This window comes from Erithacus rubecula, assembly GCF_903797595.1.
Source record: "Erithacus rubecula genome assembly, chromosome: Z".
Taxonomy (NCBI): domain Eukaryota; kingdom Metazoa; phylum Chordata; class Aves; order Passeriformes; family Muscicapidae; genus Erithacus; species Erithacus rubecula.
Window position 1 is genome coordinate 13,075,460 of NC_136661.1, and position 21,243 is coordinate 13,096,702.

General features: G+C 36.5%; 2 protein-coding genes across 2 annotated transcripts in view; one reads left to right on the forward strand and one right to left on the reverse strand.

Moving 5' to 3' along the window:
• The window catches only part of CWC27 (CWC27 spliceosome associated cyclophilin), a 94,780-nt gene extending 88,238 nt beyond the window's left edge, over positions 1–6,542 (reverse strand). Inside the window, exons 1-7 of the mRNA XM_079330503.1 lie at positions 6,360–6,542; positions 5,536–5,632; positions 4,871–4,983; positions 3,571–3,714; positions 2,758–2,856; positions 2,497–2,600; positions 1,453–1,522 (exon numbers count right to left, since the gene is read on the reverse strand). Of these exons, the coding sequence (XP_079186629.1) occupies positions 1,453–1,522; positions 2,497–2,600; positions 2,758–2,856; positions 3,571–3,714; positions 4,871–4,983; positions 5,536–5,632; positions 6,360–6,401 (669 nt within the window). The 5' untranslated portion in view covers positions 6,402–6,542. The remainder of the gene's footprint in view (positions 1–1,452; positions 1,523–2,496; positions 2,601–2,757; positions 2,857–3,570; positions 3,715–4,870; positions 4,984–5,535; positions 5,633–6,359) is intronic.
• Positions 6,543–6,717: 175 nt separating this feature from the next.
• On the forward strand, positions 6,718–15,136 carry SREK1IP1 (SREK1 interacting protein 1). The gene is made up of 5 exons (XM_079330513.1): positions 6,718–6,825; positions 9,236–9,283; positions 10,806–10,946; positions 12,975–13,053; positions 14,533–15,136. The coding sequence occupies exons 1-5, from the start codon at positions 6,813–6,815 to the stop codon at positions 14,720–14,722; spliced, it is 471 nt and encodes a 156-aa protein (XP_079186639.1). The 5' UTR covers positions 6,718–6,812; the 3' UTR covers positions 14,723–15,136.
• Positions 15,137–21,243: the final 6,107 nt, after the last annotated feature.

The following is a 21,243-nucleotide window of genomic DNA, read 5'->3' on the forward strand; positions in this document are numbered from 1 at the left end:
CCATTCTTAAACAAGTAAGACTAATGCATCTGGCAACCAAAAAAAGCTCACAGGACTGTAAGTCTGTAGGTGTCAAAGTATCTCAGTAATAACTTTGACCTTCCATTTTTCTTATTAAAAACAGAAAATGGAAGTTAGTGCTGATATTCATGTACTTCAGCTTACTCAGATTAAGATAACATCCAGAACTACACTACAGAACTACACTAATAGAGATCTCTTATGAACAAATGATGATGTTTCAAAAAGAAAATTGTAATTTTTTTCAAAGCATGAAGGCAAATTCTTCACAGAGTCGGTATGGCTACTTATCTAGCTACAGACAGTCCAGAATTTAGTCAAGACAAATAGGCAAAAGACATTTTGAGGCTGAGTTGAAAGAGAGCATGAAAACACTGAAACTAGGCTTATCATGAAAGAGGCATTCTATTTAGATAATTTTAATCTGAAAACAAGTATTTGGCATGAAAAGAAAGAAGTCCAAGCAACTGAGTTACATGCAGTACTATGAGCTAGATATAATTGCAAGAACAAAACAGTACTAAGACAAATAAGCAAAGTTTGTCTGACTGGTAAGCTGGAAAAAAAGAAAGAAAAATAGTTAAAGCTGCTGTTGTAATAAATCTCTACTATCATTTTGACTGATAATATTGTCCATCATTATTTACTGTTTTTCTTCTGTATTTTATCTAACTTCTGAGGACTAACAACCATTTTTTCACTTATGTAATACAGGATGCAGGACCATGTAATCTGATCACTAACTGAAGCAGTGAGGTACTGTAGAAAGCCTAGGAGACTAGTGAAACAACTTGGTCAGTAGTAGACATTAAATCAGCAATTGATTTAAGGAATTTGTAAACTTATGTTATTTAAGTGCCAAGTCAGGGAAGGAAATGTTAGATTAAAGGAAATGTTAGATTAAAGATTACCTGTGCAATCCTAGTTCTGTTCACTATAATGAGCTATTAAATTATGATAATAGACTATTTTCTCCAAAATAACCACACTTCATTTTGCTCACAGGTGGATGGATATATGTAAGAAAATGGAGCTAAGCACGCACTGGAAATGTAAAACATCATCTTCAGAATTCAACTGTTTTGCTATATAATCGCACTCCATAAAATAAAGGCCTTGAAAAGAATAAAGTACTACCACTTCCATTTTAAGCAGCAGACACATATATATATATACTATGAAACTTTACGTTCATGGAAATGTAAAAATTCCATGCAGTAAGTGAAGGCACCTTCAAAATCAAGAAAGCTAAAAACTTCTCTGTTTTTACAAAATGCTGTAACAGTAGAATCCTAAAAACTGAAGCAAATTCAAGTATTATTGTTCAAAATGCAAATGTAAGAAGAAGACTAAAAACTTTAAAGCTTTCCACAAATATTCAGAAAAGCTAATTAGGTTGAAAATTAAAAAAAGGATAATTTGGTACAATACCTGACTAACTCTACTGACTTCCTCCTCTTCTTCTTCAGCTTCTTCCCCAAAGGAAAGTAAGTTAAAGTTTCTTTGAGAGAAAAAAGAAAATTTCTAGTAAGATTTTAAATACTATTTTAGTAACATTCTCTTAACTTTAAATATATTATGTTTATGTTGTACATGATCTTTTAAAACTTTTTGTCCTGCTAAATGTACCAATTCCAAACAACTACCACATTCTGCTTGGCAAAAAATCATAAATATTCAGAAAAGCATGTTCTATTATACTCCTGAGAGAAAAAAAGAATAGCACAGTATCAGTTAAGACACAATTTAAAAAACCCTGTCTTGACTAACTTTCCCAGATTCTCGAATGCTGACAGTTCTGTTGCATTTTCTTTCTCAAAAGAGCAGCATTCAAGACATAAGATTTTCAATATATGACAGCTCAGAAAGATATCAAATGTGTACACATTCACAGAACGCAATTGAAAGAAATTATGATCTATAATTTATTTTTCAAGAGTTAGCTCTTCTGTTGCTAATTGTTAATTGTTGTTCCACTGTTGGAACCAGTCAGTTGCAACATGTTCTATTTTTATGCAACAGAACTGACAGCACACCCACTTTAGAGTTTCTATTACTTTACACAGCATGTTTGTGACTATGAATTTTCATTCACAGCAACTAAAATTTCCTATGTCAAAATGCCTGCCTCTTGCTAAGTACTTCAGTGGGGGAGAAATGGTATCTGATAAAATAGGTTCAAAAAATCCCAAACAACTGAGCTGCCAGCAGGTTTTAACTAAAGTGTCATCTCCACCAGATGACTGCACATTGCAGCACATGGGAAATCCTTTGTTATTTTCAACACTATCACCATGCATGAAACAGTTACAGGTCATTAGACGCACAGTAACATTTCAGACAGAGAAACTAGATTTACATGATCCTCCTGGGAAACAAGGTAGTGATTCAAAGGTAGAAATGGAAATAAAAACCTGCCAAGCTACAAATTCAAGCGCAAGAAAATTAATCACTATTTATGTTGCATATATTTACTTTGTGCCTTTTACTTTGGACTTTTTAGTTTCTTCTTCTGGTTTGTCCTTCTTCAGTTTTCTGTTTGGCCTTGGGACAATGTCATCAAAAGGATTAAATAAAACCTGTTAAAAAAACCCCAGTATTTTAGACATATATTTAGCAAATATTTTGTAATTAAGTGATTCAATATTTTAAAACAATACATAAAATGACAAATTTTCTGAATGCTAAGTATGAAAGAATTTTAAACTGTCACATTTTAAAACAGAACGTACTCACCTCGCTACTTCTTATTTTGTGTGGACTGAGCGGTCTCTCTTCCTTGTCAACTTCCACTTCAGCCAGGCGCAACATGTTATATATCGTATCCCCTGTAACCTGGCAAATTTACAAAGAAAGGTTTGAAAGCTCTTGACTGTAATCTGCATTATTTACTCTGCAAAATACAAGGCAATTATTATGTAAAATTTTTTGGAAGTACAAGTAATATAGGAAATATTGTAAGCATGTAAGACTTTTAAAAGACAGCAAGTACAATGTACAAAATTATGGGTCTTTAAATTTAATGGCAAAAGTTGAAGGAATACAGGTAGTTTTGAAAATGTATGCAGAGGAAGATGTCGAAGTCTTACTGTGAGCTATGAAACAGGAAAACAAAAACACTGCAATGAAAAATTTGCTTTATTTTCTTTTAAGTAAATCATCAGAGCGGGAAATTCATCTCATGTTTTTCACCTTTCTGATCCTTCTTGGGTAATTAGAATCTCATTAATTCTAAACAGAATTTTCTGACATGCCATTAGTATTAGACAGCTGATAAAAAAGCCATAATAATACCAACACAATTACTTAAAGGCAGCACAAATGAAAATATAATTTAGAAGAAAAACAACAGCAAAACAGGTAATAACACTGACAACCCACAGAAACATTTCCACTAGATATAAGAAACATAGAGAATGGAGAGAGCCTAGAAAGCACTGAAATGAATTTCAAATGCAGACAACAACAGCAAATACTAAACCGGCCTGCAGGGAAACTTCTAGTAGCTTCTGTCAGAGTTAAACTGGGATTTCAGTTCCTGTAACAGACCTTTCCAAAGATTGTGTGCTTGTTGTTAAGTTCATCTGCACGACCCAATGTGAAGAAGAACTGACTGCCGTTATCATGGGGTCCAGCATTTGCCATGGCAACAAGTCCTCTTCGGTTAAATCGCAGTCGTGAGTGGAACTCATCCTGGTAAAAGCAGGACAGAAAAGAGAAAGACTTCAGTATAAAACTGGTTTTTCACCCCTTTAGCTGCAACATGATAGGAGATAGGAATGATATTCTTTACATTAGTGTGCACAGAAAAAAATGTTGCTAATTTTCTTTTGAATTCAGACAATAATAAACCCCAAGCAGTTTGAAACTCAATGACAAAATTATGTTTAAAAGCTCCTACTTTGAGCAGCAAAAATTATTTTTAGTCAGTATTTCTAATCCCTAATGCCCACAAAGAGAGAACAAATGAACAATCTTCAAACCAAGCCATACACAAAGAACAAACACCAAACAAAAAAATACAAAATAACAAAAAGACAAATTACTAATAAAAAAACCTCAAAGTTCATGTTGTTTTTTATCTTTTTCCAGTCATTGCCTAAAAACTGTTTTTAATTATTTTTATTTGCATTCCTTTTCCTCCCAATATTAAGAAAATTAAAAAAAAATTAAAAGTAACTGAATTTCGTACATTTCCTGAAAAATATTTGATAATCACTGTATTTATGTGAAAAGTTAATTTAAATCCTAATTCATGTAAAGTTACTGAAAGCATACTGGTAGAATAATGCACAAAATCCAGAGGAAAAGCATTCCCTGGAATTAGGAAGACACAACAGGACTCTTTTCAAAGCAAGGAGAAACTGATGAACACCAGTGTACATCACGATGCTAAACACTGCAATACTGAGATACCACTACTTTGAAGCAGCAATGCTACTACAATATTGATAATTTTTATTTTCATCTCTGCTCAGGTATTACTCACTCCCACAAACAGGATTGTGCTAGATGTAAAAGTTCTAGCAGCATGAAGATGGAAGGCCCAGCTTCAGCCACAAATCAGAGGTGCCTGCCCCACCTGAAATAAAACAGTCAGGCAGAACAGAACACAGCTGTTCTTCACTCAGCATCTGAGTGAGCCCCCCAGGTTTACCATTATACCAGAGCAGCTAGCCCTAAGAACTCTCAGTTTAGAAGGGCACATTCAAACATACAGAATCAGCACATGAAGACAACTACTGGAAATATATGCATTTCATACAAGATTTGACTTTTCAGAACTTGGTAGGAAGAACAATGGAGAGAGAATAACAAACAAATTAATCTGTAAGAGATACATACACACCTTGAAAGGAGCTCCATAGACTGACTCTCCTCCTGATCCAGTACCAGTGGGGTCACCCCCTTGCACAATAAAGCCTGGCACTACTCTGTGAAATATTGTGTTATTGTAATACTCTAAAAAAAAAAAAAAAAAAAATAGGAAAAATATGAAAAAAGAGTAAGATATTAAATATATATAAGTGGTCCCAAACTGAAACTTTCACATAGATCATGCGGTGATATCCAGAGACTGAAATTCCAGAAAGCAAATTCTATAACTAAATTCCACTGTTGGCTTCTATTTGATTCCCTTCTGATCTCCACAGACTTGTGAAATCACACCCTGTGATGTCACATGTTTCTTTTGCAAAAAATCCTGCCCAATACAGACAAGATAACCTTGATGAATTATAGTCCTTTCAGCTTTTAAGTTTTATTACTGGAATGACATTATTAAAATACACCAGTTTTAAAGAACTAGAAATACTATCCTGCATGAGATGTCACACACAGCATTAGCAACATCCATATAGAGATGAGATGATGTCTAAGTGTTAATGAATAACTTCTAAAAAAATTAAACTTATTGACCTACTAAAGACATAATTATAACCTCTATTTTACAGAAAGGACACAAAGATCGCGTATGAATTAATTTCCACAATTCCCATCCCATTCAGTCATTACCTTCCATACATAGCTGGATGAAATTTCTGCATGCTTTTGGTGCTTCTTTTGACCATAGTTCTATATCTATCTCTCCTGCTGTAGTTCTCAGCAAAACCTATAAACATACAGATAAATGCAGCCTCAGTTTTATTGTAACTTAGTCACTGATCAGAGAATATAACTGCCTAAAAAAATAAATCTGAATTTGTTATATTTTGTAAGAGTGGTATGCATTTAAGCATGTCAGGTAGCTGCTGGTAATTCTAACATTTCCAGAACTTGAGATACAGCTCTGAATCAATACATATAATAAAGATGTACAATATAGCTGACATAACATAACATGACATAACATGACATAACATGACATAATTTATACTTTACAGAAACTTAAGATACCCTTTCTCATTTCCATAACTAAACAACGTGGCGAAAAAAGAAGCCATAAATATCCAAAGGTATCGCTCTTAAAAGGAACATCGCCACATTAAATGAGAGATCATAACCACATTAAGGACGTAAGATATAATCGGGAATACAGGAAATTAAATTAAACGCTCCTAGGACTGTTCTGTGTTATGACTCTACACATCACGCCTCGTGCTTTGACTCCGGCAGCGGCAAAGAAGTAACTTTAACCAATCCAGTCCACCACAGAAACAAAGACCTCCTCACCCTCAAACACCATCACCACTACCACCATCACCATCATCACCACTATCACCACCACCACCATCATCATCATCATCACCATCACCACCTAAGTTCATGGTCCTCTCACTTGTTCCCTCCACAACCCTGCAAGAGACACTTTCTCCAGGATTTCACCCTGGCAGCCTCACCTTCCCGTTGGTGGGCGGCTCCTGGATGTAGATGTTGCTCATGGCGGGGAAAGGACCGGCCGGGCCGGCGAAGTCTCCTCAGCTGCCGACACTGGACCCCGCTTCGTCCCCGACACTTCCTACCGCCCCGAGCCGCCCGCCATCTTGGGCGCCTGTACGCAGCCCAGGAAAGGGGGGATGAAGTTGCACAAGCCGGAAGAAAGGATGAAGAAATGAGTCTTCGGCCGCAGTTTCTCCCAGATTCACTGAGAAAGGACATGTTCTGGGAAAGATCCTCAGGTTTCTCTACATATCTTTGGTCCCCCATCGTGACTCCCTCCCTAGGGGTGCTGAAGCCCCCGGCGTTTCCTTGGAGTGGTACGGTCCGGGAGTGCGCCGCGCAAAGCCTTCCGGCGGGGAGAACCGTCGCTGCGCGTGCGTGCCGGTGCGGTGCGGTGCGGAGAGAGCGGCGGGATGGCGCTGCCGGGTGAGGGGCTGGCGCCCGGGACCGCAGCGGGGCAGCGGCAGCGGCGGCCGGCTGCGCCCGGCAGCCTGGGGACGGGAACGGGCGGCGGGGCGGGGGACAGCTGGGACATTGCGCGGGGAGCACGCGCGGCCGTGCGCGGCGCTGGGAAGCGTGCGGGGGGCGGCGGGATCTGCTCGGATCCGCGCCGCCGGGGAGATGGAGATGGAGATGGAGATGGAGATGGAGCCATGCCCGTGCTGGGCAGGGGCAGCGCGGGCTCTGCGGGCGCGTCCTCTTGGGTCTGCGGGACCCTTCCCCGAACTTCTGGGCGACCCATCGCTCCTTGTCTGACGCTAGAGCTAGAGAGCGGTGGTTGTCAGACTTGGCTTTTCTCCTCCACTGTCGTTCTGGGTTAACGCTTGTGTCGCAGTCGCTTGTTCTTGTGAGACAGGGCAGGCAGAAACACCTGCGCGGTTTGGAGAGTGTTGGGTCTGTTGGCCCAACACGATCGCCATTGCTCCACGGAGTTCCTGAGAAACGGGGAGTGTTGGGTGGGATTGCAGCTGAGCAGGCCTGAGCTTTGGTGAGCTCCTTCTCTGATGAAGGAGCCTTCGTCAGCTTGTTCCCGTTCTGGAAGGAGTGTTTGGGGAAGACATGTTTGCATTGAAAGGTTTTCAGAGCTGTTCTTTTCAATCTTATGCTCCACTGAATGAATGAAGTCTTTAGTTTTCTGAGCCACTTGTTAATTGTATTGAGAATTAAGATATGGGAAGAAGAAGGAGTGGGAAAGGAAGCTTCTTGCCATTCGTTTGTTTTTAGTAATGTAAAATTTCGTCTAGTCTAAATCCCTACCTCTAACATTATTATTTAAAGCCAAGAACAATAATAAAATTTCAGTCGTGGAATTTGGTGGAAATATTTGATGACAGTATTTGCATTCTTCTCATTTGCTGGGTGTCTTCTAGAGATCCTGAGTTACAGGAGAGATTTCTGTAGTGTGCACATGACTGTGCTGGCCTTTCTTGGCTGCAGTACCAAATCTTTCTTTACCTGTGGGTCAGCTATGCAGTGGGGCTGAGGTTGACTCTGTATTTCAGCGAGTTGAGACAAAGTAGATAGCTTGGGTAATCTTGTTTTCAAGAAGTAGTGAACAAGCCAATGTTAGAGTGTTTCTCTGATGTGACATTGCAAGATACAGGTATGCTTCTGATTTTTATTTTATGACTCTTTCTCCTATGTTCCCTCCCTCCTTATCTCTCTCATGGGTGTCCTTCTAAAGATAGTCACAGAACAGGCACCTGAACGCTGCTGGCCTTGAAGGGGATATGTAATAATAAGGTTTTGGGAGCTGCAGAAAGTCGCCTGTTATAATGGAATGCATAGGTCTTTGTTGCTTGGCTTTCCATACTCTTTGAGGCATACACCTGAGTTGTCCAAGTTTCCAAGGTATTTTTTTTCAACTTGGACTTTGAAGGTTTCTGTTATTTTGAGAAGAATTTTCCAAAAATAGTACTTGTTTCAGTAAATCATGGTTTAAATTAATGGGGCCAATGTACTCCATTTCTGATAGTATATGATTGCTTAAGTTGCTGGAGTTTTTCTGCTCTATTCATTTGGGTGATAGAATGGCATCCTTTGATTTTGGGAACTCAGTTGCCACTTTCATTATCAGTGGCTTAAATTATTAAGATTGATTTATTGGGGGGGTGGGGCAAGTCCCTGGTGCTTCTCCTGAATTATCTCCCACTCTGTCCGTTTAACTTAACTGTTGTCTCACATGGGAGAACCACACACTTTCAATGCCTAAAATTTGCATGATTCAGATCCTTCTTGCTACTTAGAATCCACTTTTCTGTTACTGTCTTCACTTTCTTACACACTTGCTTTCTTGCATTCTTTGGTTTTGGTGTTATGTTGTCTGTATTCAGAATAATGTAACAATTTATTAAATTGTTTTTTATTCTTTCTTTTCAGGAGTGATTTTTTTTTTATTTGGTACTTTTAATTGCCTTGTAAAGTCAGTTCTTGTAATTAAAACATGAATGACTTCACAGTTTCCAGTGAATGCCTGTCAACATCCTCGCACTGCTAGAATTTGTATAGTGTGCTGCACATCACTGGAATGTTAGATTACTATTATTGTGTTCATACTGTAACTAAACAAGTGAAAAGGTCACAAGAAGTCAAATTAGGATTTGGCAGTAAATTATGTAAGACTAAATGATCTCTAGCAGTTTAAACTAGTCATATTGATAGTTTACTGCACAGAAAAGTAGCCTTAGAAATACAGCTTTTTAAAGAGATCTTAGTGTACTTAATACTCATTAGGGGTGATCACTTCTGTCTGTGTATTGACATTATCAAGCCACATTTGAAAGAAAGTCAAAGGTTGTCTTCTGCAACACTTAACTGGTGAAATACTCTCTTTCAGGTGGAAATAAGGATAATATCAGAGCTGGATGCAAGAAGTGTGGCTATCGTAAGTCTGTAATAAGCAATATGAAATTACAGTGCTTTCTACAGTGTATGATGTTGGTTGGAACTGCCTTTCTAGGAGAGGGGGAAAAAAGGAAATAAGTATTCTCCCTTGTTGCCCAGGCATTTGTCAGTTTAAATAACTGTATTATTTTTCTTTTATTTATTTCATGTTTATTCTGTGGTTTCTCACACTTGCCAATGCTATTTGGATTTCTCAGCAAAAAAAAATTGCTGTTATATTCTTACATACTACATTTCACTGCAATTACTTGAGAAACTTTTAATTGAAACTGCCTACTTTGATATGTACTAAGATGAGCACTTGTGCTTCTTCCTGCAAAGAGGCAGGCATTTCAGTTTAAGTTCAGTCCAATCTAATTGGACCAGAAAGAATAGTTTAAAATCTGTATAAGCTTTATATATTTCAAGAAATAGCGACCTTTATTGCTTACAAGTTCTGCAGTTGGCATTTGGCTCATTTGGATTATAGATTGTAAATGCCTGTGACTACTTTCCTGATTAATGGAGACAGGTCTTAGTGAAGATTTTAGATTTTTAATCATTGACTCTTGCTTTTAGAACCTTTGAGGAATGGACACTGTTTTTGTACTGAATTGTCTTGAGCTTTTAGCACAGTGAGTTAAGATGTTTGGGTTTTTTATGGGCGTTATGTGCTTGATAGGAAAAAAGCTTGCTTCATTCTTTCCCTTCAGGTTTTACAACAAATTTTGTCAGTGAATTGCTTTGCATATCTGTGCTTTCAAAGAACAGTGGATATAAATATATATTTAGTGCTTTGTTTCTCAATGCAACAAGTATCAGAACCTTTCTGGAAGAGAACTTGTAGTCAGATCACATGATCCATATTTATATGTTCCTAAATCTCTGTCTTCAAGGTATAGTTTGACATCATCCTTACTAAGAACATGAGCTTATTTCAATTACTTCTTGAATTACTGTGTCTCCCTAACCACATCTTCATTTTTTATAATTTCACTTTATTATTTCAATGAGTGTATTCTCCATTGCATTTCTAGTTGGTCATGATTATCAATATATAACTTAGAAAACTAAAATACTGGTCAGGCAATACTTTAGACCATATTAAGTGCTGGTTGTTAAAGATTGTCTCATAAGCAAATAGGAGTCTACAATTTCACTAGAGGGAGTTAAGCAGTGCAACATTTACTGTAGTTTTTTAAATATTTCATGCTATGTGTTCAGATAATTTCTTAAAAAAACATCTAAGATCATTAAGAAATAGAAGCTAAAGTTGAAAAAAAATCTTCAAATTAGCAGACTAGGAGAGAAGCCATAAAGCACTATTAAATGGAAGAGCATTGTACAACCTATTACAGTTCTTGGAAACTTTTCCAAAGTAAGCTTTATCCTGCCCCTTTCACAGATTCCAGCCTACCTTTTTTTGTTTCACTTCTCAAAACTGAACAATACAAAAATGTTCTTCAGTTTTTCATGTTTTTTGGTAAATTGTAATTTTTTTCCTGTATTTTTATTTTGTTCAGCTGGCCATCTGACATTTGAATGTCGAAACTTCCTCCGAGTAGATCCTCAAAGAGACATTGTTCTCGACGTTAGCAGCACTAGCAGTGAAGACAGCGAGGAAGAGGAACTACAGAGACTACAAGCCATGCGTGAAAAAAAGAGTAAGGTGTTTTTTGTGGGTTTTGGATATTGGCCTTCTGACGTGCAGGGACTCTCGTTTTATATTTTGATAACTACTTCTGGTTCTTTTAATCTGTGATTTAAAAATAGGTCTTTTACTTTATGTGTGCAGACTTCAGAGATTTGATACACTCACATTTTTATAGTATTACAATTAATTCCTTCTATAGGAAGTTATTAATGCGCCTGTTTAGAACATCTCAAAAGGGGCTCCTAAATACAACAGATTAATTGATCTTTTACTAAGAACTGCTTAGAAGAAAATGACGTGGATGTTCTGAGTTAATTTTTTGATTACAATGTGTAATTCAAACAGCTTCTAACTCATGAGAAATATGACACCTGAATTTCTCTCCAGTTTCTAAGTAGGATTCTGACTGAAACAGCTCATAACTTGGAGTTCAGTCTTTCATATTTGGAGAAGTACTGTTTTGTATTTGGAAGGTCTGAGTATCAACTTGTTGTCAGAGTGAGAATAGATGAGTTGTTTATCAGATACTTGAGTTTATTTGAATTTGGACTTCGAAGAGGTTGTTCACTTAAGTGGGAAGGCAGTTTGTTCCACCACTGTGTGTTTTAAATGAATGAACATTCTTCTCCTCCGCCTGCCTGTTTTGCATTATGTTTTGTTCTCTTGCACTCGTATGCTCTGACACTTAGGTGCTATAGAAGATGCTATTTATAAAGGGAAAGGGATCAATGAAACCCTACAGTTAGCTGTACACTTCAAAAGAAATGGATAGGCTGTTTATCAAGAGTGCTGAATTGGTACTGCAATGATACTTTCTCAGAACAAGTGTCTTTGGAAAAAATACCTACCACTTCCTATGTATTTTTGAATATAAAGGTTGGGGTTTTTCAGTCCTAAGCTGATTGAAGATGAATACTGGCAAGACAAACAGCTTTTTACTTGATCTTCTAATAGTCCTGTTTATTATATGTCCTTTTGCAAATCGTGGCTGCTACATGTATTTTTAAGGAGACATGCATCTGTCAGTTATCCAGGCAGAATTTTGCCATTTTCTTATTTTCACAAGATTTTGCATAGTTTTCTGAAGAAAATACTGTTTGTTCACCCATTCTTGTTCGCGGTTTTCCATTGCTCCAAAGGTAATTTGCTCTTTTATGTCATCCTAAAATCTTTCAAGTTCCACTCCATAACATACAGACAAATTATTTGTACTTGCTTTAGCAAAGGAATAACTACACCAGCATTCATACTTTATGGAAAGGGTCATAGGAATAAGATGAAATACTCAAGATTTGCTCTCTCTTTTAAGGACAAATTGTAAAGCCAGTATGTTTCTGTTACCTGAATGTGTATTTATGTGGTGGATTTACATTTTGGAGAGTTCAGAAGTAGTTTTTCAGCTGGTATTAAAAAATCTAAGGTCAGAAATTTCATTTATGTCATGAAAACATTGCTTGTAAGTGAAATGTTAAGTTACTATACCACACTGTAGAGCATAAGGGCAGGAGGCAGACGCAGCCAGACGAAAGGTGACTCTTCTGGCAGTCTATGTAGGCAGTACATTGACAATTAACTCAAATGTGTTTCACTGATGGCATTGCTGTTTGTGAAGCATGAAGTAGGGATGTGTGAAAGTAACTCAGGGAATCCTAACAGAATGGTTTTTATAATTTGTTCTTGTTTTCAGATTTGGACAGTAACATGTTAAATGCTAGAACTGTTAAAATACAGAGGAACAGATAGGAAAGCCTGAGTCTGATGTAAACATATAGGAAAAGGTCTTTTTGCTACATTTTACAGGCCTTCTTTCATCCTTAGTGCTTAGATCAATGTCAATACAATGTAAGTTGTATATAAAAGTCCTGCTTCTACTGCAATATATTTCTGAAATTACTATACTAACCACAATTTGGGGGAAGGAAGAGAAAGTCTTTTAACAAGAATTTTGTAGAAACTTGAACACTGCTATTGAAGCTATTTTTTAATGCTGATCTTAATTCAGACAAGTGTTTTATAAACTTTAACTTTCTACCCATAGATTTAAATGAAGAGGAAGAAAAAAAGAAACAAAAAAGAAAAAGCAAAGATAAAACAAAATTAAAAAGACCAAGGAAAAGGTAACTGTCACACACCTCTTTTAATTTCAAAACACAGTTTTGAAAGTGTGCTTTCTCTGCTTCTATTGATGCATCTTTATTTGCAAGTACATTTTCTGTTTTAGTTTTCCAGTGAGAACTGATTAATGGTAAGGTAATGGTAAAATAATGGTAAGGTAAAGGTTCTTTGATAAGTGGTGGAGTCCCAGACTTTCTGCCATGGAGTTAGGATCATACAAATCTTGCAAACTGTAGCAAACTGCAGGTCTGCAGATCAGAGAAAGGACTCCCCACAACTGTCCAACTCCAGGTAAGCTGTGATGGGAAGAGAAAAGGTCAGGAGGATTGTGGGGTTGGTCCCCAGCCTAGCCAGGGTGGAGGAGGCTTTGTGAAGTTGAGACTGTAGGGTTCTTTGTGTGCACACATGCATGTGTAAACACATCTGCATGTATTCTGAGTAACTTGCAGTTATCAAAAGGGAAACTTCTGTAATATTGGACAGGTGTTGAGTTCTAGTATACCTGCTAATGCAGAAGCCTCAAAACAGTGTTACTCAAGTTTCAGAGGAAAATGTCATTATACTCCAGTTCTGAATCTGAGTTCTGGCCTGTGGATTGAGTTGGTTTTTTGAGTTCTTTTTGTCTTTACTTTTTATTTAAAGTGAGACTATAGATGACACTGATGTTTGGTCATTAGAACAGTTGGTAAGACAATATGCCAGGAATTGCACTGGAAGGTATAAACTGTAGAATATATTTGGAGACCACAAGAATATGTCCCTCAGAAATAAAGAAACAGGATACCTGTTGTATTTGCATTTTTCCTTTTCTTTATTTACATTGTGTGACTCAAACTTCCACTTTTGAAGATAGCCTTTACACTTGAGAAGAACAGAAAACAGTCAATCTGAATGTTGGTTTTCTTTACATTCAGGTTATAGTTAAGGAAGCAACAGCACAAAACGGTCCTCTTTAGTAAATATTTAATGATTTTTATTGTCTTCATAGTTCTTTTATGTATCTAGTTACTCATCACTGCTGGTGAGAGACCAGTAGTATGAGATGCAAGAACATAAAAATTGTTTATAACTGTTTTTGCATCAGGAACATATGTCTGAAGGCATTAATTAACATTGTTATTGATCATGTGGTATTTTAAAAGCAGAAGTTCTGTCTTGTCATACTTTATTTTTTGATGGTCTGTACTCTTGGTCTTTCTTTTCTCAAAGACTGAAAACCTACACAACTTGCCTATTCCATTATTTTTAAATGTTATTTTAAATGTTAATTGTTTTTAAATTTTACTCATTTCTGGCATGAAAGCCTTATTAGGAATGTCATCATTTCAGTTAAAACATGCAGACTCAATTATCAAAGTAATGGATGCTACTAAATTCTACACCAAATTAAATTTATGATAATATAAAAATACTGACACTTTAAATTATTATTGTGCCATTTTCTTTCCTTAATTACATTTTGATCTGCGTTTTTTTACTAGGTCTTCCTCATCAAGTTCTGCAGAAGAAGATGAGCCAAAGTCAAAAAACCAAAAATCACACAAAAAAGAAAAGGAAAAGGGGAAAAAGCATAAATCTAAGAAAGGAAAGCATCATAAAAAGGAGAAAAAGAAGAGACGAAAGGAAAAAAGTTCATCATCTAACAGTTCAGACAGTTCGAGCAGTGACTGACATGCTGGTCTATTTTTGCATTTGCTTGTGCAGAGAAGATGATTTTCCTTTCATAGCAAGTTTATTTATGCTTCACAGTGCTGTTGTAAAATGGGATATATATATTTTTCTGAGAAATTTTGCATACATCAGTGCTTCAAATTATTAGATGGACCATTTATGAAAATAATCTGCTCTTCTATTTCAGGTTTATTAGTACTAAACCATGTAACTAGTTCTTCAGTCTAATTTTCAGTTCAGTTTTGATTGTGTTTGTAATCCTTTACAGTAGGATGTGGTAAATTTCAGTTTGCAAGCCTTTGTGTAGAATGGCATGGATTTAAATATGCTCAATGTCAGAATGATTACATCAGATTTGGAAATTTAAGTGAGATTTTCTATTGCGCTTTAAATAAATGTATGTTTTACACAACATTTTCTCCTTACATGCTTTAATCAGTAAGTGCAAATATGAATCAGTATTCGGATCCTAGGAGGGGAAGAATGAGCAATGAGAAGCTGAAGAAGATTGATCCCTCAAAATTACCTTTTAAAATTGATCTAGTCGAGACTGAAACATAATTACACATTCTTCTGGCAGGATCACTATAAATAAGCTTAAGATAAACAGAAGCAAACAAAATCTATCAATTTTTAAAGTCCATTTTCCTTGGGTTTTGCTGTTTTACAGTTATGGCCATCTTTGACATAGATGTAAAGGTGTGGATATCAAAGCAAGACTTCTGGTATTAAACTTTGGCTATTTCTTCATTCCTGTCAATTTTTAATAGCTTCAGTTTGCAAGAATTGCACTTTCAAAGGCTAACCCTGTCTTAACTCCTGGTGTTGTACAGGCCCCAAATAGTGATTGTATCCCTGCTACTCTACAGGCTCCAAAGCTCTTGCAACACAAAGGTGATGCCAGTAAAAACAAATGCCATTCCTGATTTTATCTGTTACAGAATGAAATGCCTACTTCTAGAAAGAAAGACAAGAATAAAGCATGTGAGTAGTGTGTGGGGTAGGCGTGCCAAATGCATAGAGTCAACAACCTTCATATGCCTTACAATAAACTCTGAAATGCAAATCAGTCTGTCAATAGGCGCCAGGAAACAAAAGCAGATACTTGGTGTTTCCTTCAGTCATCTTTCCCAGGTAGTGGAAGAAAAATGTGCACACTGGTAATCAAACTGCTAAGCTGGGAAACAAACTGTGCTGTAAAATGCACCAGTCTGGAATCCAAATTGAAAGTGAATTAAGCTCTTGTTTCACAAACAGCCAAAGAAAATACACGTTCACAGCACAAAAATTGCACCTTCAGTCTTCTCTGCAGCTTGTGAGACACCAAGGAAAATTCTCCAGTCTCTTTCACAATTTAGAGTATATTCATTTTTTCAATGTACCTAGAGTAATTGAAAACTGCTTTCAACACAATTTTGTGTAACACGTATTACTCTAATTTGAATACCTATCAGAGTAGGATGGTTGAACAGCAATTCAGCAATGTTTTTATCTTTAGATTCTGCTAAAATTATATATATTATATTATTGGTTCTTCCTAGGAACCAAGGCAGAGAACAACTCTTCGAGGTACATTCTCATGGACAAAGTGCAGCTGGTGCTGAAGGGGGTTTCCAGAGAAGGGGCTTGACCTGGGGGAGAATTGCATCACTACTTGTCCTAATTGGTGCTTTTTATCAGTTATGCTAATTTCCTAAAACCTATAGAAATGTACTCACCCCTGTGGGGAGGGTGGGCTTTTGTGGACATTTTTCCATGACTGCTCCTGAAGATCTTCAAATAGATATCCCCTTTTATATTACCTGCTTACTGAAATTATCGACTTTCACTTCCATGTTGGGCAAATAGGAAACAGTGTTACAACTACAAGCTCTACTACCATTGAAATTTGTATGAATAATACTATAAAGATTTTGTCACTCAGTAGGCTCAACTTGTGTTGTTTGCAGGACTCTTTCCTAAATATTTCCTGCAGTTTAGTCAGCTACTTCTGTTGTATTCTGAGCTCTCTTCAGTGGCATATGCTGGTTCTCGCACTTTGCAAGGGAGCATATATGATGGACTAACCAAAATCTTATTCGTAGGGCAGAACAAAAAGAAATTATTTGTGATGCAGTATTATGCAGCTCTACAGGTGGAAGGTTTTGGTTTCTTTTTTCTTTCAAAAATAAGTCATACTGGAGAACTATAACACACAATTGCAACAAGGCAATTATGGAAAGAGAAAATTGCAGCGTTTAGCTGTGAACTTGGAATGGACTCAGTAGCATTTACAGGCCTGTTCTTTAAGGATGTGAAAGCTGCTGAGGTAATGCATATTGACCTCTGTATTTGCTCAGTGCTTTTGTAGTTAGCAACAGGGAAGAATGTCATAGCTGCAGGTCCCTCTGAAAAGTATCATGAGTAATGAACCTGACATGGTGCTTGTTATCTGTTTCATGTAACAATCAGTTCTAGGAACTCCTGGGATGTATTTTTAGATCATCTTTTGCAATTCCGCATATCATCTCTCCCCAGCCAAAAAAGGACACAATCTCTGTGTATGTAAAACAATGTCAAACATCCCAAACTTTTTCACTCAACTGATGATTCAATTGTGCTCTGAACTCTCCACAGAAGAGCCAGCAGTGAAGCTGTTAAAGGGTATTTTTGACATTGCCATGTCTTGGGCAGCCAACCTGTCCTACCTTGTGGAAATTACCACACATCACAGACTCTCTCTGGCAAACACTCAGATGCAAATCACAATAATAATAAGGATGAATAGAGAAAAATATGTCAAAATGCTTCTGTATACAAATGCCAGAACATTTACACTGTTCACAAAAAATTCTAGTATAATAATTTATGAAGATGAATTTTGGTGATAAAGAAGAACATGAGCCGGTGGTAGCAGAAACAAATGAGGTACAAGGATAAAGAAACCAAAGGGATTAGAGCGAATAAAGAAGACCAGAAGAACAGGTTTATCTAGAAAAGCGATGTTATAGTTTAAATAATAGCAATAAAGGAGCAAAGTCTGGAAAAGGCTGTTTAGCAGAGTTCATTTAAACTTCAGCAAAATGTACTCAAGATGTGGTTTATTTACAGTTTTCTGTGTAAGCTAAATATCTGTCCCATGGAGAATGTATACTGTGAAGGAGTGATTAATCCTTATTTATGTGTCCTGTGTATTTTCCCAAGGCTTTAACATAGTAGAATAGCTTATAGAATATCCTGGCAGAATTTTGACCATCAGAGAATTTTAACAAAGGTTAAAGTTGAACTGTAAGAATCACATTGTATATATTATTAATTGTCCAAGAGTAGATATAGGCTGAAAATTGGCAAAAACTTTTTCATTGAAGAACTGCAGTCCCAGAAGAGCTAGAAATAACTTCTGGAAGAGGAAGCTGAGTACATATAATGGCACAAATGAAGATATGTTTGCATTAGACAGCAACAGACTGGACAAATAGAACAGGTGCTCTCTTAGACATCAGAATTCCCATTACTATTGCTACTTAATACATTGTTAAAAAATTTAAGTGAGAGAAATGCCACTCCAAGAAATTTCACACAAAAACACTAGGTAAGGGCTCAAAGTACTGAGAGATTAGATGGAGACTGATAGTTTAAAGCCAAGTGAGTTCAGGCAGAAAAATGTGTAAAATTGGCAACATTAGGCATCAGCAGATTATGCATACACTGGGAACACCCTAAGCTGAAAAAAACCAAACACCACATAAGAGAGTAGTACAACCACCAATTAAGGAGTAAAGGTATACCTCTTGAAACACGGCTGGGGCTATTTTTGTGTAACTGCTATGGGAAAATAGTTTTGGATTTGAGATGAATTATTCAGCTGCAGAACAGTTAAAAGTCATTGTTACAACTTTTGCCACACCATGATCCCCAGAAAATGTCCTGCCCACCTGTATTTAGCCTAGCTTAGTTCTTTCTGATGCAGAAAAGGATGGTTCTGCTGGTACAGGGTAAGTTTTCCTGCATGTCAGTCAGTGCCTTCAAGATCCTAGAACTCAAACAGGACCACAGACTTCCCAAAATAATGCTACAAGTCTCTTCATTGACTGGAGTCACTTATGACTAAGAATGAGCAGAAACATGTTTCTTTAGCTTCTCTTGCCTCTTGTCTATGAAGCTGGACAATAGGTAGGGTATGTCTTACAGAGGTAAAAAGGAATTTCACCATTACACAGACATAAGACCAACAGGCATTTAATGCACCACTGTATATTTATTCCTCTGATGGGACAGAAGTTGCTTACTATGTTTCTTTCTTTCTCTGATGCTAGCTTTTAAAGTTGTATTGGATATACACAGACCTATTATGTAAGTTAACATGAGATTTTGCATGGTAACTTCTCATTCTGGTTAAGTTCACATGCAACCTGCAGCACATGTTAGCATGCTGTCTACTGCAGTAAGCCTGTATTCTGATTCTGCTCTGAAAAAATTAGACTTTACAGGGTACATAGGGATTTGATTTCTTAGATTGGTATTTTTTATGACATGAAGTATTTGTGAAAAATGTGTGAAAAATATTGTGAAAAATACCAGTAGAGGGTGGCTATAAAGAATCTGGTTTTGAAAAGCTGGAGCTGCACAAAATTTTAGTAAAAAAAAAAGAGTTGGTGAAACTTGGCATATTTGATGGGAAGAGGTTTACTTGCTTCCTACCTTGCAAAAGAATTATGGTGCCTTTAACTTATAACACTTCCAAATAAAATGTTCAAAATCCAAGCTGGATTTACCAAGTGCTGCTTTCCTCAATATTCTCCCTGAATTGCTTGTTTCCATGCATTTGGGAGTTTATTGTGAAGTAGGGGATATTTCTAGGTACTTGAGAAATAAATACTGGTTCTAAATAATTTGTGTATCATTTCGTTGAGGGAACTTTCAAATGTTGATCCTACATTGCCCTATTCCACTAAACTAAAATCTAGTAATATCATTAACTTTAATCTTTTTTTTACCGACATCACATTCTGGGGCTTAAAAAGATTTCTTGTATCCTTTTGAATTGGATAAGTAAAGTAATAAGTAAAAAATAAGTAAAAGGTAAGATATGCATTCCTAAGTAAACCAATTTATGTCTTGATACCAATTCAGATACTTACCAGGATGTAGTTCATGCCACTATCTGTTAAGATAACTTCCAGTCACCCTTGAGCACCAATATTCCTTAAGTGGCCAAAAGCTTGGGAATTACAGCATGTGCCCAATTAGGATTAGTAGAAATTATAACACAAAAGTCTTCAGGTAAGATGCTAGATTGCTTAGAATTATAGAAAGGCTTCAAAATGAGCAAAAACTGTGATTTTAGTAGTCTTTAATGGAAGAAAAAGAAACACTGCTAAAGTTTCCAGAATAACAAAAGATACAAGGAAGCATATTACTGTACACTTCATTTTACTGCAATCACAAAGGGCTTTGAAGACAATGTATTCAAGTCAATTACAGAATGTGCTGAAGTTAGGGAACTCATTGTGAAATGGCTGATGTCAAGAGCTTTGTAATATTAATTAAAATGTTTATATGTTTATTAATGTATATGTGTATATATGTGTATATAATGTGTATATATATCTATATATATGCATAATTAATTAATTAATAATTAAAATGTTTATTTGTCTTACTAATGAATATTCCATTCCAATAACTGTAGTTAAAACAGAGATATGAGCTGCCATGTAACATGGCATATGAAGTTCTTTGTGATGATATGTGGGCAGGAAATGGATTAGACAAGGTCACTGCTATATCTGCCTGCCCATCTGATTCTCTGTGTGATTTAATAAAACAGAACGTTTTTAAGAAAGCTCGTGATAAATTTTTTCCCACCTTTCTTCCTCATGGTATGACTGCACATCCAGTCTTGAATTCATACACTTTTGGCATTAATGTCTGTCTTTTTCACTCACGCTGAACAAAACTAATTGGTTAATTGTAACTACTGATCAACTTTGTGGACAGTATTTTTAATAGCCATTAGACACCAGGAGTTGTTTTTCAAAGTTTTAACAGTTGCAAAACCTAGTACCTTTGGGGATGGATTCATTTAGGAATGAGTCTATTGCTTTGAGTCTTCAAATGAAAACATACCAGTGCTGCCTATTAGGGACAACAGCTCTGATTAGTGAGCACAAGGTTCATGAGAGATGTGCAGAAAATTTAAAGAATTAACTCTGAAAAAACACTGTGCTGTGGATTTGATTCCTTTCTTAAAAATGTTTGCTCTCACAAGCAGCTTTGTGTGTGTAAGGATCTCACCATTTCAGATGGGAAAACCTACGCTTAAGAATAGTTCATGACCTGAAATCTTCAAACACATTGAAATTACCTCTTTTTGTGCTATTTAAATAATTTAGTAATGCATACTTTTTAAATCTGTCTTTGTAAACGTACTTGTATGGAAAACTGGAAATGGAAATATTGTCACAAATTTGTGTAGGCCTCTGACAACAAAATTAGAAAAAATGCAGAGTCTGGTAATATAACTAGAAACAAGACAACAC

Excerpts from the sequence above, each read along its gene's own strand:
- SREK1IP1 (XM_079330513.1), top strand. Across the intron at positions 9,284-10,805 it reads ATGCAAGAAGTGTGGCTATC|CTGGCCATCTGACATTTGAA; the intron begins GTAAGTCTGTAA and ends TATTTTGTTCAG. Across the intron at positions 13,054-14,532 it reads TTAAAAAGACCAAGGAAAAG|GTCTTCCTCATCAAGTTCTG; the intron begins GTAACTGTCACA and ends TTTTTTTACTAG.